At 35.7% G+C, this 23,719-nt stretch overlaps 3 protein-coding genes and 1 long non-coding RNA gene across 7 annotated transcripts; 2 read left to right on the top strand and 2 right to left on the bottom strand.

Annotated features, from left to right (window-relative positions):
* Window positions 1-288: 288 nt before the first annotated feature.
* Window positions 289-8,681, bottom strand: LOC106105813 (cytochrome P450 6B2-like). 4 transcript variants are annotated; one of them, XM_013286267.1, is made up of 4 exons: window positions 8,525-8,681; window positions 4,935-5,025; window positions 1,735-3,106; window positions 289-1,058 (listed from the first exon to the last, which is right to left on the bottom strand). In XM_013286267.1, the coding sequence occupies exons 3-4, from the start codon at window positions 3,095-3,097 to the stop codon at window positions 886-888; spliced, it is 1,536 nt and encodes a 511-aa protein (XP_013141721.1). In that variant the 5' UTR covers window positions 3,098-3,106; window positions 4,935-5,025; window positions 8,525-8,681; the 3' UTR covers window positions 289-885. The 4 variants fall into 4 exon arrangements, with proteins under 4 accessions (XP_013141721.1, XP_013141722.1, XP_013141720.1 ...); XM_013286268.1 differs by lacking the exon at window positions 4,935-5,025; XM_013286269.1 differs by lacking the exons at window positions 289-1,058; window positions 1,735-3,106; window positions 4,935-5,025 and adding exons at window positions 5,326-5,680; window positions 5,849-7,204.
* Window positions 8,682-10,067: 1,386 nt separating this feature from the next.
* On the bottom strand, window positions 10,068-12,254 carry LOC106105698 (cytochrome P450 6B2-like). Its single transcript, XM_013286123.1, has 2 exons — window positions 10,556-12,254; window positions 10,068-10,418 (listed from the first exon to the last, which is right to left on the bottom strand). Exons 1-2 carry the CDS (start codon window positions 11,916-11,918, stop codon window positions 10,240-10,242), a joined length of 1,542 nt encoding a protein of 513 aa, XP_013141577.1. The 5' UTR covers window positions 11,919-12,254; the 3' UTR covers window positions 10,068-10,239.
* Window positions 12,255-18,147: 5,893 nt separating this feature from the next.
* Window positions 18,148-19,045, top strand: LOC106105729. Its single transcript, XR_001225754.1, has 3 exons — window positions 18,148-18,264; window positions 18,702-18,803; window positions 18,913-19,045. It is a non-coding gene; the product is annotated as an uncharacterized LOC106105729 (long non-coding RNA).
* A 588-nt stretch (window positions 19,046-19,633) lies between these two features.
* LOC106105721 lies at window positions 19,634-21,997 on the top strand. Its single transcript, XM_013286150.1, has 5 exons — window positions 19,634-19,825; window positions 20,208-20,341; window positions 20,449-20,566; window positions 20,642-20,745; window positions 21,073-21,997. Exons 1-5 carry the CDS (start codon window positions 19,728-19,730, stop codon window positions 21,186-21,188), a joined length of 570 nt encoding a protein of 189 aa, XP_013141604.1. The 5' UTR covers window positions 19,634-19,727; the 3' UTR covers window positions 21,189-21,997.
* Window positions 21,998-23,719: the final 1,722 nt, after the last annotated feature.

Below are 23,719 nucleotides of genomic sequence, written 5' to 3'. Positions count from 1 at the left end.
AATCGACGGAGGAGAAGACGCTCATAAAGAGGATGTTTCGTATGCGTCTCCTCCACCGTTAAATCCACGTTCCCCATCATATACTTATAAGAAAAACGGTGGGAAGGAAAATGGACTTAAGTTGGGCTTCCGGCACCACACTCATCAGACGAAACACGGAATTGCTCCCACTTCACGCTTGTCTGCTCTGTGGCCATGGTATCCCACCAGGTGAGCCGACCTATTCGTGCGTTGATGCATTAGGGGGTCTACCACTGTATGAACACTTGATAAATTAATCGTCACTTGTTTTTGTGAATCAGGTATAATAAAATAGTACTCATCATGTCAATATCTTTATTACGAAAAATGTAAAAAACATTGCGAAATAAATTAAACTGTAGATAATAGATACGAAGGGACAAAGTCCAGTGTTTGGAATATGGACTTTGACTGTTTGTAGTCATGTCGTTATCTTAGATAAGAGTTTGTTGCATGTTTATGAAAAGTGTGATTTCACACTTAGAATGGTGATCTATCCTGAAAAGAAGTTTACGGAAGCCTAATTTAAGTCCCTTTCCCTTCCGTTTCTTTTCTTTTCTTTTCTTATAAGGAAAGGATGGGAAGGTAACGCATCTGTAATTGCGGATATCTATGAGTAGCGGTCACTTCGCTTTTTTGGAAATAACAGGTGGCCGATCGCTCGTATGCCGCCTTATCAAAATAAAAAATAACCTTTGTATGCTCGCACACAACTTGATGAGACTTTGTAGTTTTTTTTACATCGGTTTTAAGTTCTTTTTCTAGAAAAGTAATAAGAATACTTATATTTACACCTATTTTCATTCTAGATTACTTGGTGAAAACATAATTTGACAAATTTCTTATAACTGGCATTAGGCGCTGTTACGCAGTCCTTGGACGGAACAACAAAGGTATACCACCGATGACGGCCTGCACTATATTCGATGTGGGATCAATTTTTGGATGGCGCAACGATTCCGGCGCGGGTTCAACCGAGTAGCGCGACAGCACCGCCGCTAGACCCGCCAGAGACTGCATTTTACCCAATCGCTCACCTGAAATAATTAAAAAAATGTTTTAGAATCTGTACTTTATAAAAAAGGCCTAGCTACTATAAGTTTTAAACATTTATAGACATACCATAAATCATAACAATGCCAGAAAATGGTTTTTAAGGTATTGGTGATTAATTTTTTCTACGCAAATCCAAGCTCAATCAAATTTTAATGCACTGCCAGAAAAATACGTATTAGCCGTGAAGTTGCGGAAATAACGGCTTGCTCCATTTACCTAACTAAATTTACCTAACCAGTTAGGTAACAAATGTTTTTTTTCGTTTTTGTAACCAGTCAAGTTTTTGCTAGTTTCATGCCATCAATTCCATGTTAAAACGATCATCTATCGATTTCAAGACCAAATAGCTAGCAAAATTAAATATTCGATCTTTTTGGCATTTTACGTTGGGTCGCGTTTTTTTGTTATATGCCCCGGAATTCATTTGCCAATCCTACAATTTTTATAAACTACTTTATTTTTTATAACTACCATAAAGCGACAAAGACCAAAGTTGAGTCGCCGGCACGCAAAAATGCAAGTGTCCGGATAGCAAACCACTGATACTACTTTGTCTGAAACCACACGGCCAATTTCACTCTGGCGGACACCACACAGAATTAAGATGACTGCAAAATTTAAAACAGAAATCAGTAGTACATTTTAGTGTTAACTTACCAATGCATGCTCGAGGGCCGTCCCCAAAGGGCAAAAAGATTTGTTTCGTCATAGGGTTGATAAAGTCTGTCTGGAAACGCTCCGGCCGGAATGAATCTGGATCGTAAAAATATGCGGGGTCTTTGTGCATAGCTTGTAGAGGAATTACTATCGAAACCCCTTCGTCTATTGACAGGTCCAAATCTTTAAATGTGTATCGACGAGCACATTTTCTTTGCAAGTAACCTAACGATGGCATAATACGGATTCCTTCTTTAAAAGCGCATTGCAAATAATTCATTTCATAAATTGCATCATAACATAGCTTATAGTTGTAGTTTGCTAAAACTCTATCGATTTCCTGTTGTACTTTTACTAGCTCTTCTGGATGATAAGCCAGTTCATGTAGAGTATAACTTGTAGAGGAAGCAGATGTCTCGAAGCCAGCAGCAAAGAACACAAACACTTGAGCAACCATTAGAGCTTCTGATAGTTCTATCGATACTTCTTTAGGTGTACCATCAGCGTTTGTCATTTCTATAGAATCTCCTACCATGTTTCCCCTTTCCTTGCATTCAAGCAATAGGTCGATAAAGTCATTTCTTCCACTCGGTTTGTTGTTTCTTTTTTGAAGTATATTTCGTACTAGTACGAATACATCATCTTCTATTTTCGACATTATTTTTATGTTTTTGAATGTTTCAGGAAAAAACTCCTTGAGCAATTGTTTTGCTGCTTGACTAATGGTAAACTTGAAAATTTCAGCACCGAGTTTTCTAAATGCTGAGTCTTCTTCAATGAGTGAATTTGAATCTAGACCGAACCCGACAGCTCCGATGAAGTCGGTAGTGTAGCGCGCCATTATTTCCCGCGCGTCCAGCACTCCTCCAGTTGACGGTACATTTATTGCATTGTTCTGTAACCGCTCAGCTCTTTCTACGATAAGTGGAAACATCGCTCTTATCTTTCCACTTGTAAATGCGGGCGTCATGCGTTGTCGTAAGAGCTTCCAAATGTCACCATCAATGAAGAACAGATTTTTCGATAGTGGTTCTATGTAAGTTTTATGTGTGTTGAAACCTCTTTCATTAAAATAGACGAAATCTGTTACAAGAATTTGTTTTACAAGTACTGGATCTCTAACCACTAGTTCCGGTCGCATTAGTCTATAGCAACCTACGACTCTTTTGTTGGGATATTTCCAGTACAAGTCAACAGCTAGTTGTGCCATGCTCTTCACTCTGAACATCACCGGTAAGTAGGTGCCTATAAATGGCACGGGTTTTTCATATTTGATTCCTCTCTTCTCCCAATATCTGAATGTTTTTGTACCGTGCAGGTACAGGGCGACGAGCACCACGAGTATCAGAGCAGCCGCCAACATGATGAATACCTTATGTGAGTACAAATAAAGAAGTAAATTTATTCATGAAACAGCACCTGAGATGCATCCTAGATGTCACAGAAATTATAATTTTTATCGTAAATTATAATTTGTTTATCGTGTGTGGGCAGCGTCAGCGAGATGTGTATGTTAAGATGCATATATGGTGTGACAAAAAGAGATAAATTTAAGAATAAGAGGAAGAGATAATATCAGTGGAAGTTCGAAAGTAGCGCCAGTAGTGGAGAAATTGTGAAGAAAATGGTTAGTACGATATGGATATATTATACGGAGAAGCGATCATCACAAAAACCAAAAAAATTAAGATGTTTTGTGGATAGCTAAAGCAAAGATAGAAGAATATCAAGCGACCGGCAAAGCTTCTGCGCACGAGTAACAATTGACATATCATAGAACATTTTCCAACAATGTTATAAACTCCTGTTATTAGTGATATAAATAAAATCAATATAATAAAATAAAGTACTTTTCCCTATATCTATATAAATATAGGAATGGTTACATTGATCAGATCAGATACTTCGAAGTCACCAATTATATTATATTATTTCAGGACATCTATCGGCCATTTCCCTAATTATTTTTAAAACAAAGTATGTTGACATGTGGTTTGAACTATTTGCTAACAGATAGCGCTGCGCCCTGATAAAATGTAACCTTATCTAATCACATTTCAGACTAATACTAATTTCACTTCATACTTTATTCATGTTATTTTTATTAGTAAAAATATTTGAAAGAGAAAAAACTAATAAATAAAGAGTTTCCACCTGCACCCAACGTCCCTTTCTCACAAATATGTTAGGGGAAACGAGAGGGCGGCATAGAGCCGCCAAAAAAAAAGCCCTACACATACGACACGCTATAGGCTTATACACTTCACGCTATTTTATTTAGAGAGTATAAACAGAAAACAAGTGTCTTTCGAGTCAGAAACAAAAACTACAAACCAATAAAAAGAAAGAAGCAAGATTGCAATGGTAAGGGTAATTGTTAACCAGTTGTAAAGGCCTTTGTTGTCATATAAACATTTTAATATTGAGATTTGCAATTGAAAGTTGTACGCAATGTCAACAATATAATGGAAACTTTATAATAGGTATTTTGATATCATGATGTCATGTGGTGATGTCATGTTCATGATGTCATGTGAATGAAGCCGCTCGGGATCAGCTATCTTACCTAATCTTATAAATGTGAAAGTTTAGATGTATGGATGTTTGATTGGAGGTAACTTCGTAATAAAGACAAAAGGTTAAAATTTCACTCGTTAGTAGATATGCCATAATTCGTTGCAATCTCAGGATATTTTATAACAATACCTTGAAATTGTAATAAAAGAAGAGATATTTGTCCATTGTCACTTGTTAAAAGTTCAATGGGTAGGAAGCGACGTAGTTAAAATTTTTCAAACAAGTGTAAAAACTAAAATTTTTACCTTCTTTCAATAAAACATTACATTCTACAGAAAAAATTTTAATCTAGTGCAGGAAATATAAATGGAATTAAAAAAATAAAAAACCAGTTTACTGATTTTCTCGTTTATAGGAAAATTATGTATAGCATTTGAACTTTAAAGTCGGTACTCCGGCATCACAGTCATCAAACGAAACGCGGGATTTCTCCCACTTCACGCCTGTCGTCTGTACGATGTTAAAGCGGGCTCGACCACTGTGTTACCAAACTCTTAGAGATAACCTAATGATAAAAGTAAGTAATAACAAAGAGATGTAGCTAATAAGCCGGACAACATATTACGCGATCGACAGGTGATATGGTAGATTGATTGCGGTTCAGTCATCATGTAAGTAGGTACCTTTAATCCATATCAAATATCTTGGCGAGCCAAGGACATCGACGCGCTGCGCAGTGCATCCCTTAAACCCCGCCAAATTTGAAAATGTGTTCTGCGAAATAACACGTATGATGTTTAGACCCGCCAAGATATCAGGCAGTCAATCTATAACTATACTAATATTATAATAAGATTTTTATTTTTGTATGTATTGAAATAACCCACAAACTACGGGGCCGATTTAACAAATTCACCACTAGCTAGGTTATCACTTAGTTACATAGGCTATGTTTATTAAAACGTATATTTCGGACGATGCCGCGAACAATAGCTAGTATACAGTACATTAAAAAACTGAAATGCCGATTCGAGGGAAACTCGTCAAACAAAACGTTTCTTTAGCCTCAAATAAATATTTAAAGTCGAAGTTCTCATAAATGGGGTTTCACGAAAATCAATAAGTTGGAAATAAAAAAAGTTAACAAATTTAGTTCCCACAACCGTAGTATTTATTTACATAATATTTATACTGGTGTCGACAAGATTTTCAACATCGAAGTAAAACAACAATCTTCTGAGTGGTTAATTCTTATGATACTGGCTCCTCGGACGGAACAACAAAGGTATACCACCGACGATGGACTGCACTATATTTGATGTGGGATCCACTTTTGGGTGGCGCAGAGTTTCCGGCGCGGGTTCAACCGAGTAGCGCGACAGCACCGCCGCCAGACCCGCCAGAGACTGCATCAGACCGAGTCTCTCACCTGCAAATATTTAAAATGTCTTATTGCATCCTCATTTTCCCAACTCGTGCTAAAGTCGTTGCGAACTTTACCAATGTTAAGATTAGGAGGTAAAAGTTCATTTATATTCTTAACAATTAAGTAATACAAAAATATTGTATTTAATATCTATGTTGAAAATCAACTTACCAATGCATGCTCGAGGACCTTCACCAAAAGGCAAATATATGTGCTTCGTCATTGGATTGATGAAGTCAGTCAGAAAGCGTTCAGGCCGGTACTTATCGGGGTCCTCAAAAAATTGAGGATCTTTGTGCATAGCTTGCACTGGAATCAGTATCGAGACCCCCTCGTCTATTGTTAGGTCCATGTTTGGGAATTTGTACTTCCGAGCACACTTCCTTACCAAGTGACCTAAGGAAGGAAACATTCGGATACTTTCTTTAAAAGCGCATCGCAAATAACTCATTTCATAGATCGCGTCATAGCATAATTTATTATCGTACTTTGATAAAACCCTGTCGATTTCTTCTTGCACTTTTAGTTGCTCTTCTGGATGATAAGCCAGTTCATGTAGAGTATAACTTGTAGAAGAAGCGGAGGTCTCGAAGCCAGCAGCAAAGAACACAAACACTTGAGCAACCATTAGAGCTTCAGACAGTTCTATCGATACTTCTTTAGGTGTACCATCAGCGTTTGTCAATTCGATAGATTCTCCCACCATGTTGCCTTTATTCTTACATTCTATTAGTAGGTCAATGAAATCGTTTCTACCACTTGGCTTATAACCTCTCTTTTGCAATATGCTCCGCACAAGAGCGAATACATCATTTTCTATTTTTTTTATAATTTTTAAGTGCTTGAAAGTTTCAGGAAACATTTCTTTCAGCATTTGTGTTATTAGTTGACTAACGTCAAATTTAAAAATTTCCACGCCGAGTTTTCTAAAAGCTGAATCCTCCTCGCTCAATGAATCTGAATCTAGACCGAACCCGACAGCTCCGATGAAGTCAGTAGTGTACCGCGCCAATATGTCACGAGCGTCCAGGACTCCTCCTGTTGGTGGTACATTTATTGCGTTATTCTGTAACCTCTCGGCTTTTTCTATAATCAGTGGAAACATCGCCTTCAGCTTTCCGCTTGTAAATGCAGGCGTCATACGTTGGCGCAATAACTTCCAAACGTCACCATCAGCAAAGAATAAATTACTTAAAATTGGCTCTAAAACAGTTTTATGAGTATTTAAGCCCCTCAAATTGAAATAGCCGAAGTCTGTCACAAGAATTTTCTTCACAAGCTCTGGGTCTCTTATCAACAGTTCCGGTTGGTTTGCTCGATAGAAGCCTACAATTTTTTCCTTCGGATATTTCCAGTACAGTTCAGTAGCAACTTCTGTCATGCTCTTCATTCTGGAGTACATCGGCCAGTTGTTGCCGAAGAACGGAAAGGGCTTGTCATGTTTGATTCCTTTCTTCTCCCAATATTTGAAAGTCCTTGTACCATACAGGTACACGGCGACAACGGCCACGACTATAAGAGCTACGGCTAACATGATTCCGTTAACTTACGCGAATATGTTAATTAATCAGAAATTTATATATTTAACACAGACCGATAGAGAAATGATAAGAACTATTGCAGTCAATAATAATGATAACAAATCTATATGTAGCTATTACCTAATGCACACGGCAGGAGAAAGAGAGCGTGTGCACACTTGAAACTAAACTATCGCACGACTGTTTAGTCTTACTTTGATTCCTATGAGCTTATACGGAGGTGCGCACACTACTCGGTTTTTAGCTATGCAATTAGACAGTTGAATTGGGTACGAAACAATCGCCGTGTGCGATAGTTTAGTCAAAGTACCCGCTCTTAATCTAGATAAAATGGTTACATCTTCAAGTCACATAGGCTCCTTACTTTTTTTTAAATTTGAATCGAATAGAGTCACGGGCGAAAGTTACTAACATTATTGTTGTGTATGTACATGTACCATGCCTGGAATGGGAAATGGGAGAGTTTTAATGAATGGATGTTTGATAAATTTTTAGCCTTAATTGCTAAACATATTTTACGATTTGGTTAAAAATATGACAATTTAACTCGACATACCACTTTTTAAGATTTACTGCAAAGTTTAATAACTATTTTACATTTATGCAAATAAGTCATGATAAAAGTCCTTGACTTGTGTGTGTTGCCTGCAATGACGTACGGTATATAAACGAGGCCGTTCTACGCGGGCAATAATACGCGGCTCAAATTCACTCAAAGGGCAATGACGAGGGCTAATGCTCGGAGTCTCTCTGCGAGATTACGTCAGGAACCATGCGATCCGTAGAACCAGAGTTAAGTGATTATGGGTCCGCCATATTGCTCGCAAAACGGACGGCTGATAGAGCCGTGAGTTGGGAAGGTGGACCAACGTTGCCAAGGTTGCGGGAGTATACTGGATGCGGGCAGAATAGAACCGAGCATTGTCCAAATAGATGGGGAGGCCTACGTTCAGGTGTGAACAACCTTAGCCTGATAATGATTATATATCAAAAGTTATTAACATATTTTATTTATATTGAAACTGTGTGTGTGTATTCGTTTGTACATTTTTGAAGAAGAAACCTTTATTGTAAAATCAACGAATATTAAAACAATAGTTGATTTTATTTTTGCAACTGCCGCAATCGTTCATTTTATCCGTGGATTCAGAATTTAATTTGAAAGACTCTTCTTTTCTGGTAAAAACTTAATTTTCAAACGGTTTAGTCATAAAACAGTAAGTTAGGTTAAACCCTTATATTACAGATCAACTAATTAATGGTGCTTCGTGGTCTACATCTTCTCCGGACACTCTGTATATATTACCTTAGTCTTTATTTTATTGTGAGATGGTGCTCTATGTCATCATACTCGTTCTAAATCACTTAAACACTGCTTACTTTTCTCTTTAAATACCAAAATTAATTTCACATTCAAAATAAAATAAAATACTTTTACGTGTGAAATTTGTGTGCAAACTTGCTTGTGGTATCAAGCACTTTAAGTCGCGTTGGGTTTTCCTTGTCATTATATGGAAACTCGAATATTAAGTTGGAAATGCCTGTTCACGTTGAGTAGAGGGCGCGGGAGCGAGTGCGGGCGCGGGCGCGAAATAACAAAATAAGATTTTATGTTATCAAAGCGACAGTTTGAATGTAAAGATGTTTGTTGCCTAAACGGCTAAAAGTTTCTGATCATGTGTTCTGTAGATGTAGAGGATAGTCTGGTCTGGAAGAACACAGGCTACTTACTTTCGTTTTTATTTAATTCCACGCGAATAGAGTCGCGAGTGAAAGCTAGTATTATACCAGAACCGTTCCTCTGTTTTAATCGTGAATTTAATTTAAAACCATAACTGTAGGTTTGGGACGATAAATATGAAAAAAAAATTCGCTTGAAATAGTTTTCTCCCTTTTTCTTATATGATGACATGAAAAAATTTATAACAAATGTATACGAATTTAATCTGTACTTTTGTTTAATTTGATTAAGTAAGACTACTGATAACAAAAAAAACTTAAACAACTTTTTCGATAACTAATATCAGAACAAGATAAGATTAACGGGAAAGCTTCACGAGTGTTTATGACGTCACTGCGGAGGCACAACATTTGTAAAGTCGGATATTTTTATCCTTTTATTGCTTTTGCCCATGAATTTTTTGTAAAACGTATTTAAAATACCGTTATATTCGAATTGTATTTCATTGTACAAAATAAAAAAAAGATTATTCAAAACATGTTTAAGGATTTCCTTTACAAACAATTTTTTCGTATGTTTTGAATGAAAACAATTGGGTACTTGAGATTCATGCTAATAACTATTTAAATTCATTTTAACATGAAAACCTTCTGAATGAAATTTAAGGTTTTAATTCTTCGGATTTTATCCGTTTAGTTGCTTAGTGTAAAAAAACACAATTACAGATATCAAAGTTGAAAAAAAAGTTTTAGTTACATATTTTTCTTATTTCGTTCTTTCTAAGAAAAGGGTGTGATGGCGAAGAGGTCTACAATTTACTTACAAAACAAAGTCAATTTTCGTAACGTACTGATAAATATGTAAACAAAAATGTTGCATAATATTATTTAAAAATGTAGTAAACATGTAGATTAAATACTAAAATTATCGCGATACAAAGTCTAAAAGATTTCACAGGTCATTGTGAGTACGATGTTATGTCTAAATTGAGGAAGGGGCCTAGCAAGTAACATTGTCTCGGTCTGGTACCAATTATAATTTAGTATTGTCACCGCTACCTTATTGAAATACGTTATACGCAACGACTTCTTTCAAGACTAAGACAAACAGGTTTAAAGGGATTGGCTGTGGTGGGGATAGACAGAAACATCGACGAAGAAATAAAACGATTTTAATAAGGTATTTTTGATGTCAGGTAGTAGAAAGGTGGTAATCTGGTAATCTGTATAATAAAATATCCAGTCAAATAAAACATTAATAAAAGGAACTAATTGAAACAAATGTACATTACTTGCTTTTTTGCTCGTTAAGTCTAGAAAACATTATAGAAATGGTGATTATCAATTTCTCGCTGCTCTCGGACGGAACAGCAAAGGTAAACCACCACTGATACTCTGCACTATGTTTGAGGAAGGGTCGACCTTTGGATAGCGCAATGTTTCCGGCGCGGGTTCAACCGAGTAGCGCGACAGCACCGCCGCCAGACCCGCCAGAGACTGCATCAGACCGAGTCTCTCGCCTGGAATTGAAAAGAATTTGTTATATTGCGGATCATTATACACTTGTGTCTTATATTTTACATAAAATATGTTATTTAATAATTTCTCACTTTTACTATTTGAGAACTCAATTGTTACTTAAAAAAATATATCTTACCTACGCATGCTCGAGGTCCTGTACCAAATGGCAAATATACGTATTTTGTCATTGGGTTAGAGAATTCATGAAAAAATCTTTCCGGCCGGAACGTTAATGGATCATCAAAAAACTGTGGGTCCAAGTGAAATGCCTGAACAGGAATAAATATGGTCACACCCTCGTCTATTGTGAGGTCCGATTCTGGGAATGTGTACCGCCGAGCACACTGCCTTATCAGAAACCCTAAAGAAGGAAACATTCGCTGCGCTTCTTTGAAAACGCAATGTAAATAACTCATTTCATTTACTGCGTCATAGCACAGCGTGTTTTTGTGTTTCGACAAAATTGTGTCGATTTCTTCTTGCACTTTTCTCTGTATCTCAGGATGGTATGCGAGCTGATGTAACGTGAAGCTTGTTGCGGAGGAGGATGTTTCGAAACCCGCAGCGAAGAATACAAATACTTGAGCGGCCATCAGAAATACATCCATGTCCAGCGATACTTCTTGAGGACTCCCGTCAGCATTTCTTTTTTCTATAGATTCTCCTATCATTTTTCCTTTTCTGCGACATTCAAGAAGTAGGTCGATAAAGTCGTTCCGATCAGAAGGCTCATAATTTCTGTTTTCAATAATGCTCTTAACCAGGGAAATTACATCTTGTTCTACTTTTCCAAGTATTTTTAGATGTTTACATGTCTCAGGAAACATTTCCTTCAACATTTGAATAAGAATATCTTGCCAGCGAGTTTGAAATATTTTAGCACCGAGTCTTCTGAAAGCGGAATCTTCAGTACTTAGGGAATCGGCGTCAAGGCCGAAGCCACACGCCCCAATGAAGTCCGTGGTGTAGCGAGCCATCAGTTCTCGAGAGTCCAGGACGCGTCCCGTCTGTGGGGCGTTGATCGCGTTGTCCACCAGGCGCTCAGCACGCTCCACAATGAGCGGAAACATGGCTTTAAGTTTCCCGCTTGTGAATGCTGGACTTAGACGTTGTCTCAGTAATTTCCACAGGTCGCCATCAGCAAAAAAAAGATTTCTCAACAGAGGCTCGACCACAGTCTTATGAGTGTTGATGCCGCGCGGGTAGAAATACGAGAAGTCGGTTACCAGAATTCGCCGCACGAAGTCTGGATCCCTTACAACTAATTCGGGATTTGTGGCTCCGTAACTTCCCACGAGTTTTTCCTTTGGGTATTTCCAGTAAAGTTCAGCAGTCATTTGCGTTATGCTCTTCTTCATTAGGTATACGGGCAAGCTGTTGCCGAAGAATGGTACAGGTTTGTCATGTTTGATTCCTTTACTCTCCCAATATTTGAAGGTTCTTGTACCGTACCAGTAAAGCGCACAGAGTACAACAAGGATCAGAGCTATCGCAAACATGTTTCAGCGCGTGTGTTCCGACAAATATGTGACATAAAGACTGTTACGATGAGATAAGAACGATTCACAATGATAAACTTTGATAACATTGTACATTAAACCTGTCCACATGAAACAATAATTAGCAGTTTAATAAAACGACTACACAGCGTCTAATAAATATCGTATTTAAGATCCTTGCAATTCAGTATACTGCTAACTAGTTACTGACGTTTAGTTGCTTAAACAAGAGTCTTTTTATGGAACACAATCCAAGTCTAATTATAAGTTTACCTGCACTGTAAAATAATCAACTTAGTTTTTTGCCATAGGATGGCAAATGAGCAATCGGCAAATCAGATGTGTTTCCTGGACGTAAGTAAATACAAAAACCATTTATGTTACTTATCATGTAGACAATATTATTATGACTATTTCTGTGCGTCGTTGATATCCGTATCAGATAAAATTTGTAATCACAAACCAGAACATAAAGTGTGTCCGATAACGTTTAATCTGTAATTGTTTACTTAATGAAGTCATTTTGAGGCAGTTTCAAAACAAGATTTAAAAAATTAAAAGACAAATTCTTTAATTTAGACAATTGAACTACTTCGCCACCAGACGAGCCGATAGCGCTCCATCTTTAGCGCGTCGATGGCTTAAATTCACAATTACAAAGGTTCTCGCGTCTTTACAGTTAGTGGTAGAAAACCAGCTCCGAAAAGTAACTTTGTTTAATATAATCTGTACTAATATAATTAAGAGCAAATACACACTACTTCGTGGCGTAGGATATCAGCAATTATAACATATCTTTTGCAATCATGCCGCATTTAAAGTGCAATGAATTACAGCAGGCGCTTTAAAATTGTATTATTTACTAGCTGTTCCCGTGCGGCTTCATCTGCTTGGAATTTAATTGCATTTGTTAAATTCTCAATTGAAAATGTTAAAATAACTATTACCATAATAACCTTGTTTAATTAATATTGGCAGCTTGTAGTTTTTGGTCCCCTTCCCACATGAAGGATTTTTTTAAATTTACTTACCCCCTAAGTTTAATGTCGTGAAAATACATAGCTTAAAGGGTATCGTAAGTGGAGTACTTTTTATTAAAGAAAAAAGTATTCATAAATATGCTGTGATTACTGACATCCTAGGCTACGAAGTAGTCTTTGTTTACGCTTTATTATATTAGAATAGACAACGCCAGGTCGGCGTGAATTGTCTAACACTGCAGTTTCTTGTACAAAATTTATGGAGATGAAATATTATATTCATCCCCAAAAGCTATTCTGCAATGAAAGAACAAATTGAACGTTGAACGAAAGAACAAACGAAACGGTGACCTCTAGTTTTATGTATTAAAAAAAATAAAACACCTTGTAGCAACAAAAATACTGAAAGGGACTAGATATAAAGAGACATTCAATTCACCTTACATTCAACACTTAGGTACATCCATTGTCCCTTCGGTTACAGATTGCCGCATAGAGATATGAACTCATATATCGTGGGTAAGTAGGGTCGACGTGTGACTGATATTTTGGCGTCGCCGCACGAGTCGGGCCGCAGCCGTTGCCGCACTTCAAGTAAATTTATGTCCGCACACGTAGCCCTTTACATCGACACCTGACGCATAGGAGATTCAATCTTATGTAGAATTAAACTACAACATTCTATTAAGTTAAAAATAAATGTTACAATTTAAATGTTGTTTTGCCATAAATGATACATTATACTAAACTTTTAGTATTCGGATGATAAAATAAAATATACTAAGTCGTATGGTCACAGGTGTATCCTTTACCGATAGATAGTGTTGGAACATTTATCGATGAACGAAAACTAGGTAAGTTTTATCGACAGGTGTCGGGTGAGTAATGATCTTGCCACCGCCGCCGCCGCCGCCGTTTGCCGCTCGCTCTTCAAGTGATAAACGACCACCAGCACATCACTAAAAAGCGCTCGTCATTCAAACTAACAACATTAACTAAATAAGTTTACTTCACTATTTCTGACGTAAAAGATCACTAAAGGTTATGTCGCTGGTATTTGTGAATTGTGACGCAATCGCAGACCACAGCTCAAATATAAGATTAATAAAAAATAACATAATGAGTTTCCGATCCGATGTTTACAGCAAAATAAATGGTGTTACATTTTTAATACTCTTCTTTTTAATTAGTGAACCCCCAGTATATAAATGTAGGGTTCATGCGCGGGCATAAATTACATGAAGTGCGGCTGACCGAGGCCGAGGCTGCGGAGAGCCGCGACATCGCTCAAGTGGCAACCCTACCGCCAGCGCCACCTGCAAACTAGATTAAACATTTAAAAATGTGCAAATATTGGATGCCATTCAATACCCTTGTTGCTCGGTTAGTGAAATATTTTGTAGCTAATATATTCCACTACAAAATTAACATTTACTCTAAATGATGTCTTACTAACTCATATTTAGAGTGGTCGGCAAAGAAAACCACAAAGATGAACAATATGTTTAAAACACTAATAACCATGGATCATGATAGTACGACATTTTCAAATACAAGACGCCAATTTCTTTATAAAACCGTTACGGAATGAGGGTATTCATTTTTAATGCACGTAAAAGAGAATGCTCTTCAGTTTTCGCTGATCCCCAGAGATGAAGCATGTTTGTGTTCGTCTGAGTTCAGACACGTACACATTTTACACTCCATTAGCAACTACTGCAGACGTCCCCGAAAACTTTTTACCTCGTAATGTTTAAGTTTTGCTCAAAATGCACTCACAGTTTCCAAGAATTTTGCGCAATTCGCTGCGATTTTACACTTCTCTTGCAATCTAAGTTTATTTTGTAAATGCAATTTTTTAGAGTGTTGGAGTGAAACTAGAGTAGGCGAATAGTTGTATTACGTAGAATATAAACACTATAAATCATATGGGATAATATACAACTACACACACAGAGACGTGTGTTTTAATTAATTAAAACGAGTTTGTCTAAAGCGGATTAAGATTGAAAAGGAAAATCATTAAATAGGACACAACTTATTTCATAGACCCATATCTTTCTATATTTGTTTTTTACTCACTTTGCCACAAATCGCTGTTGTACATATATATTCTCCGACCTCGTATGAATTAATTTAATTTATTTTTTACAGAATACGATTTTGCTGCAGTTTCAATACTGTTTTTCCGTTATCTACGTTCAAAGAAGACATCCTTTGAAATGTCTTTACGTTGTGGCGAAGGCGACAGAGGACCACGCCACAGAGGAGGAGCTTACAAAGGCAGTTGTGTGCATCTAACACACCAATGCATCTCTAAGCCCAACTTAGACATTTATTTTAGTTCCATCTCTTTGTCAGCTTTACACTTCTATAAACCTATCTGTTGGACGGGATGTAGGTCATTGAAAATAGAAAATGTTTCATACTTTTTTAGGAAAAAAATTTAGAAACGAATTGCAGACTTTCTTGTTGAAACTCTTTTATTTTAACTTCTTTTCCTTTGGTTAGAATAAAGTTTTCGAATTTCTATTAAAAGTGAAGACAAAATTTAGACTATAAAAAATTGAGTAACAGGAAACCTATTTTTTGTAACACTAAAAAAAAGTTCTTTCGAAATTCCGCCAGCATCCTGTACGTTAGTACTGCGCTCAACCGGATAAAAGTTATTGACAGAGCCGCAGTGAGCTTTTACATTTTTGTGGCAATAAATGTGGTGAACGAAATGACGTAACGTCTAAGCGCTTTTTTAAATTCGTTAAAAAATTTTAGTTGAGTTACCCGTAGAGACAATAATCTTTTCATAAACATATAAGGACTCTTTGATTTTATTAGAAATACTTCAAAAATGTGTATGTTGCTTTACAACTAATGTTATTAGTACCAAATAAGTATAAACATATATCCAGAATTTTAAAAATAGAGAAAATAAATTGGACCCTTCGGTCCTCAGTGTGGGTAGTTCAATAAATATTATATTACGCGGGAGCGGGCGTTATTAAGACGAATGACACGCTTTTATGGCGCCAGGACATTCATGAAAATATATGAATATTAAACTTCCTTTAGAGAATACTAAATCGTATTATGTAGAGATTTTTTATAAAGTGTAACAGCTGCTAACAAAAATATCAAACATGTAAACATAATTTTATTTGAATTCTTGCTGTTACTAAAGTCTGGTTTAGTTGTTTCCTAGCTTACATAAATAGATAAACAATACGCTCAAACTAAATTATTCAACCCAATGTATGCCACATATTCATATGTTTACATTTAACATGATTACATTAATAAAATATTCATATGACAACACTGATTTTATCGGAAACATTAATTTATGTTAATGCTTTATGAATGATGTTTATCATAAAAGCGTAATAAATATATGTAGTGCTAAACCAAATAAAATATTATTTATATACACATTAGAAAATAACAAACAATACAATTCCACTGTATTTATTTTAAAAATATTGTTCTCTCTGTTTTATCAAAGAGAAAGAAAAAGACGGAAATGTATTTTTCATTGCTGATACTCGTAGTTTAAACAGTGTGTTTTTCGATGGCGTATTTTATAGTGTGGTTTTATACGAACGGTACAACTTTGTCGGGTTTCAATATGAATCCTTATCCAAATTAATGCGTTTGTTGTCAGGAGAATTTAATGTAGAAAAAAATTATCGTTTACAGTATTTAAATTGGACTAATAAATTAGAAGATATCGTGAACGCAAACAATAAGGGCAACAGAAAAATCAGCTCTCACGCTACCGGGCTTAGAAATATGGTATCTGGCATCAGTAGATTTCTGTTACTACGTAGATTACTACTAAGTTAATATTTTAGGTGATAGGTTGAAAAAAGGGGCGAAAACAAGTTTTGTAATTTAAAACTCCACACGCGCGAAGTCGTGGGCAACACCTAGTCAGATATAAAATAAGATAGAATTTATAACAACTCTTAAAAGCAAATTAGCATTTCTGAATGTATTCATTATTCAAACATACATTGTAGATCTGATAGTAACTGTCATCATGATTGATTCGAGTAATTTAAAAATATATAATTCAGCTCTGAACAGTCATTCACGCAGAATGAACGAAACCATTTTAATGGACCGAGCACAAATACACGGTTTAAAATTTCTCTCCAAATCAAAACATCGGTAAAACATTACATTTTACACTTTAAATAGCTTTGATACAATTGTGATTTTGTTTTTATTCAACAGATGGCTCTGGGCGTCGCTGCTAATAGTTTTTGTAATATGTTGCTTAATTCTGCTGTACATATGGGTAGATCGGTTTCTAGAAAACCCTACATTCATCGTTCTACTAGAACCTCATAAAACCGAGCATTCGTTCCCTGCAGTCATAGTGTGTCCAGAAATAGCGTTTCAACATGACAAAATTGAAGAGTTCATAAAAAATCTGTAAGAATGTACATTTATAATTACTCGCAAATAATTTGTAAATGTTTTAATTCATACATTCACCGGTTTCTAATATTTATTATGGGATACTACTGTATTTATTGGTTTTATTTCAGATCGTGATACAATTACTAGTATGATGCAATTACCTAACAGATGGCGTTGTAATAAAAAGAATAAATTTTTTTTTACCATATACTGCATATAGAAATTTTATTTTATTTATTCCTTTGCTCACTTATTGTCGTTTAAGTTTAGTTGTCAGTTTTACGTTTACGATTATTTTATCAAATAATTTGCCGCATTAATCCTTTACAGCAATTATCCGGTCAATTATAATGCAGAGTATTTACGAGAACATATACAACAGTTGGCAGCATTTTTTTCACCGGACATTTTCTATCGCTTGGACGATTTGGAAAACATTGAAAATATTCTAGAATACAACAACATGGATATTGAGATGGCAGGACTGAGTCTGACGTCGTCATGTGAAGAATGCATAATCCGGTATTTTGGATAGCAAATTAATAATTAGCGTTAAAAATTATTTCTTACTTGTCCAAGTCGATAACTAGATGGGGTTGCATAGTTGCTATTGTTTGGGTTACGATTCATTTAAACAGGGGTAACTAACGTAACTTAGCCGCTCAAACCCGGTGAATCTGTAAATGCATCTACAACGCAAACAGTGGTAACTCAGTCACAAAAAATAAACTTAGCCGCAAAAAACATAGATTTAGTCGCATAGTTAAAGCTATTTAGCTAGTAACGAAGGTTAATTTACGTCGTTAACGCAAGAGGAGCCACTAAGTTTCATCTATGCGGCTCGCGCGGGCGTGTTCGGTCAACTAGCAGTTCACATTTCCGAATCATACGCGCGTTTGTCGTTGAGATTTTATTGTTGTCATCTTCCTTTCTTTCATTTTGTGGTATTTAATCCGTAAAAGTTTTTGTTTGTCAAAATTCGATAATTTTGAAAATAAAACTTTTCATTGAATAAATTTATATATCATAAACCAATTTATAGGGAAAAATAATAGATTCTTGTAAATAATTCTGTTTTGTTTATTATCCGAATTCTTGAACTACTTAAAATAAATAAGGATATTTTTTTGAAAATCGATTATTTTTCTTCCACGTACTTTTTTGATACCTGTAATTTGAATTTAAAACTCAATGTCGTTAGATCTTTGATCTGTTTTACCATTAACAAATTGCGTTAACGCTCCCAAATTGAAATCTTTGATCCTTGATGATTACATTATTTATTACCATCATCTTCACCAGCCATTGTCTTCCCACTGATATGCCCTTTACATTATGTGTACCATATTGTTTTGCTCATTAATGCATTCTAAATCTGCAGCTGTCGATGGTGTGGGAAATTTGAAAACTGTACGAAGCTTTTTAAAATGGTTTTGACAACTTATGGATTTTGCTGTATGTTTAACGGCCGTTATTTGAAGAGGTAAGTCTCATTTTTTTTAATCATGGTATCGTAACAAATATTGATTTTCTTCCAAGTTGGTGCAGCAAATTGCTTTAGTTTTTTTTTGTAAATTTTGATATTCAATTAGGGATTTGATGGAGTTACAATGTGTGGCAGCGCCATCGAACGACAGAATTAACAAAAATCTCGATTTTACCGGCGGACTAATGTTAGTAGTAAACCAAAGCCAAGCCACACCTTTCGATGTTGATATCTCTTACAAGTGGGTGAGTAAACCGAAGTTTATTTAAATAATATATTTAAATTGAATGATTTCTTCTTTGCGTACAGTAGATACATGTTTTAAAATAAGTAAACTAAATAAAAGCGACTACCCAAAAATACAGATTGTAATAGGTTCTAAATTAGTTTATAGTAATGTATTATGAAAGTTTAAATAGTTTAATAAATAAAAGTAATTCGAAGATAATAAACATCTTGAAATGTAAGCCTAAAATTTTATGTAGTACAAGTAGAGAAGTTTTGTATCCTACCCGTTTCGGAAAAATGTCATTTTACGCAGACAAAATGTGTGTCGAGTCTATATTATACCTAGTAAACCATCATCATCAGCTTGCCCTTTTGCCTACGGAGGGTCGACACAGTATGTGCTGTTTTTCCATACATTTCTATAAGCTGACAAGTCTGAATTCGTTCTCTACTTAAGCTTATCCTCTTTCACACAATCTATCCATATTTTCTTCGCTCAATTCACTCTATCTTAACACTTTCCTTATTTATGTCCTTATCCTCTCGTCTCATAATATGTCCATATTATACTTGGTACAATATAGTGAATTATTGTAGCTTTCCCTGCACGGGAATCAACGCTATGTAAACCTGCCCGGCAATGGGACGCCGATCACGCCGGGCACCGAGCTGCATGCCGGTTACATCCCCAACATGCTGCGGGTGGATGAGGAGGCGGTCAACCTCGATGGGGACCAGAAACGATGTCGCATGAGTCATGAAGCTTTGGAGTACTTTCCCGTATATCACAAGTATCGTTAGACTATTTATCTTTTCATACAATTTTAACATAAGTAGAGCTTTAACAGCTTTAACATCTTGTCAGCACGGCAGCGGACGCTTTGCTAGTTTTGCGGATTTAGTTAGCCGCTTGCTTGTTTGCCAACTTACATTAAAAATAAGTAATAAAGCACCACTTAATCACAATTCATACTGATGATGTTATCTTATAGATGCAACTTTAACAATTAAATACCGTCTGTTTTCGTCGTGGGTATTAAATGCTGTTTACCACGAAGAAAACAGACGTGATGACTGTGTCGACAGTCTGATAATATAATAACGTTAAATCAGAGTGTTTATAAATGAAGAAGTGTCTATATTGCGTGTGACCTTCATAGTATTCTTTGTCAGACAACATTGCCTCATGGAAATCGAGATGAAGAAAACGATGGAGCTCTGCGGGTGCTTGAAGCTGGGACATCTGCGCGTGCCCGGGGTGCCGGTGTGTCGCGCGCGCAGTCTGCAGTGCGCCAAGCTTGCTTCTGGTAATGTTTTTACGTAATATTAAGTTTATCATCAGAAAAACCTTAGAAAATGTTATACATTTCGTACAGGTGTACGACGTAACAAATAAAGGTTTTTTTTTTTTTAGTTTCCTTCGGTAAATTCCACTCAAATTGTCCCGTAACATGTGATGCAGATGCTATGGACTATTTCACGATCTCCTCATACGACTTGAATTCAAACATCTCTCCTTATGATGATTTTTAGTAAGTAAGAAGGTTTTATTTTAAAGTTTGAATGGCAGGATTTATGCTGTAACGAATAGTTATTTCTTTTCATAGCGATGACTTGGATTTCAACAAAGTAAGCATAATCAGAGTGTTTGTAAAACACGCCAACAAGGTGTTGCTAAGAAAACCTTACTTCGCAAAATTCGAACTATTTGGTAAGTATTTGAGATTGCGTTCGTTGTGCTAAGAGTAGCCGTTTTTTATTAGTTTTGTAAAGTGGAATGATTTATTTTTTGCTCGGAAACTACTAAAAACTACTTCTAAAATTCTTTCGCTATTAGAAATCACAGAGTAATTTATTTTAAATCTAGGTACAAGAAGAGTATGGATGTGACAGAAAAATATGTGACGTTATCTTTGCCATCGCTTATTTATTAATATAATTTTTTACAGTGATAAATTATACAAATCAGTCTATATGAGAATTTCATGGTAACTAACATTCGTAATTCTTTTTTTTATATACTCTGTATGATTTTTAGCGCAACTCGGAGGACTTTTTAGTGTATTTTTCGGCTGCAGTGTGCTGTCTATATGCGAGCTAGCTATGCTGGCATGGCGCGCTGCAACAAGGAATGCAATCCAACGTTCAATATAATAGTCATATTAGTAACAACGCAAATTAAATAATTGCTTCTTTGGAAATAAAGTTTGTTGCACTAGAAATATCACTTCCGTCTTCCTCTAAAGAAACCTAATAATTAATTTATAGTTATACTTCAAAAAGCAAATGCCTCGTCAATCGGCTGTCATCGTGTCTGCAGTGTGGAGCAAGTTCGACGTGTAGTCATTTATTACCTGAGACTTAAGTAATAGCTGCGCTGACTACCTCACCATTAATCCATTGTCTATTTTTGAAGCAGATTTTTTTTCAAATAAACGGTTCTTTAAAAACGGCTATTTGTCGCAGCAAATTTGTTAATAGATTACGTAATAATATAGAAATGTAATAATGATTAATAGCTATTGTCCTTGTTTAGCTACAATAAGTGTAACAGCCGATAAAAACAAAAGAAATTCTATGAAAAATGAAACAATATATCGGAGGCAGTGAAGTAGGTTGCAAGACAATGCCAACGTAGCTGTTTCAGTGGACAACAAAACTGCATGGAGCAGAGAGCGGACAATGGACGGCAGAGGTAATGGAAATGTCCATCGAACAGCCTTGCCTCACAGACAAGGCGTCACAGCTTTTTCCTTTGCACTTTCGAAAATGTTTGTTAAATATTTTCGAAAGTGAAATTTATTTATGAGTGAAAAGTGACAAACGTCACTAAATAATATCGGTATACTGTGAGCAGAAATGTAAAGAACTAACTTCTCGTACTTACAAAATGTGATGTCATCAAGGAAGCCATTGAGGCACCCTGTTGGGCGATCGCTCATGGCACTAGACAAAAAAGGGGCACCACATCTTTGCGAAATTCGCGAAAATTTGCGAAAGTTTCACGTAACTCTGCTAACCCTCCCAAAGACATATTATAAAAAGGGGCCGCGTAGTAATCTTGCTCGGGGCTTTCGTGTAGGCCTATGTTAGGTGTACTTTTTTGTCTGGCTATAACTATCACATTTTGGAACTTAAAGAAAATAGAAAAGTAAAGATTAATAAATTATACCACCGCATTGTGTATGATCAATTAGTATGTATGTTAGAAACTTGCGAATAACACAAGAAACGTGTCAAACCTCAACACTCCATAATCCATACCGCGGCTGACACGCGGTTAAATCTCCTTCAATCAAAGGAGATTAGAGAAGTAAACAAGCACCGGATCCCTAAAACCCGATGGATTATGGTACAACGGTGTCAGAACATTGCGTGGAACAAGGTAATACAGCTTTTGGCAATGTAAATCTATATCTATATCTATATCTATGCTTCTATACCTATATTATAAAGAGGAAAACTTTGTATTTTTGTATTTTTGTACGTTTTGAAATAACTCAAAAACCACTGGACCGATTTTAAAAATTCTTTCACCATCAGAAAGGTAATTTATCTGTGAGTAACATAGGCTATATTTTATTATTACTAATCTTTAGGAACTATTAATAATCAGCGTGTTTCTGGACGGCGGCGTTAAAAATTCACTAAACTGTAACTTTTCTCGGCTAACGCTGCCTAAACCGTTAGAGGTATATAAATATGATGTATCAAAGAATTGTAGATCTCAAAAAGTTCTATAGAAAAGTCCGCGAAAGCATATATCTATCTTCAACGGTTCTCTTACAATAACCACTTTTTTGTTTACAAAATGAATTTAAAACATTACTCTACTTGCAGCGTTCTTTTATTGGTTTCTATATTAATCCTTATCCAAATAAATGCATCTGTTATCAGGAGAATTTATTGTAGAATAAAATTGTTCTTTGCAGTATTTAAATTGGACTAATAGTTTAGAAGATATCGCGAACACAAACAATAAGGGTAATCGAAAAATCAGCTTACGAGTTACCGGGCTTAGAAATTTGGAATCTTGCATCGGTAGATTTCTGTTATTACGTAGATTACTACTAAGTTAATACTTTTGGTAATAGGTTGAAAAAAAGGGAGAACGTAATAGATTATATTTCTTATACCACGCGGACGAAGTCGCGAGCAACAGCTAGTACACGATAAAATTACTTCGTTAGACAGGAATCAAGGTGAGTAAAAAAAACTAAACAAAGAATAGTATTGTATGTGGAAACTGGATTTTAACGTATTTTTTTGGCTTCTTAGAAAGACTGTTATTTAATTTAAACTTTGGGAATGGGTCTGGCATGAAATAAATATTTTTGTTAGGATAATAATGTTGATTTCCCATGCGCTTTACGGTTCCTTAATGGTTGAACCTTCCTTTCTTAAAGAAAGTTCACAAGAACAGTTTTGAAGATTCAAAGCATCGGAATATTGGACTTTAGTGGCCAAAGTGGAAAAGTGCTTTAAGTTAATTACATTTTATAAGAATTAGTATGAACTTTATACTTTTAAGTGTTGAATTGTTTAAGATATCGTTGTTTGAAAAAAATAATAAATATTTAAATACCGTGCAGAGACTTTTAGCGGTTATTGAGGATGTAGTTTCACCGGGCAGTGAAATAAACCACTATATAATAATAAAACAGTTTATTGTTTCACGTACACGA

This window comes from Papilio polytes, unplaced genomic scaffold (assembly GCF_000836215.1).
Source record: "Papilio polytes unplaced genomic scaffold, Ppol_1.0 DF822733.1, whole genome shotgun sequence".
NCBI classification, from domain to species: domain Eukaryota; kingdom Metazoa; phylum Arthropoda; class Insecta; order Lepidoptera; family Papilionidae; genus Papilio; species Papilio polytes.
The sequence above is the reverse complement of the archived record's forward strand: the minus strand, read 5'-3'. Positions and strand labels throughout refer to the sequence as shown.

What these genes read in the sequence shown, in the direction of transcription:
- LOC106105813 (XM_013286266.1), bottom strand. Translation starts at nt 7,211, where the DNA reads ATGTTAGCCGTAGCTCTTATAGTCGTGGCCGTTGTCGCCGTGTACCTG. An exon ending in AGGTCCTCGAGCATGCATTG is followed by an intron (nt 5,681 to 5,848) that starts GTAAGTTGATTT and finishes AAATATTTGCAG; the next exon opens with GTGAGAGACTCGGTCTGATG.
- LOC106105721 (XM_013286150.1), top strand. Translation starts at nt 19,728, where the DNA reads ATGCTGCGGGTGGATGAGGAGGCGGTCAACCTCGATGGGGACCAGAAA. An exon ending in GTGCGCCAAGCTTGCTTCTG is followed by an intron (nt 20,342 to 20,448) that starts GTAATGTTTTTA and finishes TTTTTTTTTTAG; the next exon opens with TTTCCTTCGGTAAATTCCAC. An exon ending in CGCAAAATTCGAACTATTTG is followed by an intron (nt 20,746 to 21,072) that starts GTAAGTATTTGA and finishes TATGATTTTTAG; the next exon opens with CGCAACTCGGAGGACTTTTT.
- LOC106105698 (XM_013286123.1), bottom strand. Translation starts at nt 11,918, where the DNA reads ATGTTTGCGATAGCTCTGATCCTTGTTGTACTCTGTGCGCTTTACTGG. An exon ending in AGGACCTCGAGCATGCGTAG is followed by an intron (nt 10,419 to 10,555) that starts GTAAGATATATT and finishes TTTCAATTCCAG; the next exon opens with GCGAGAGACTCGGTCTGATG.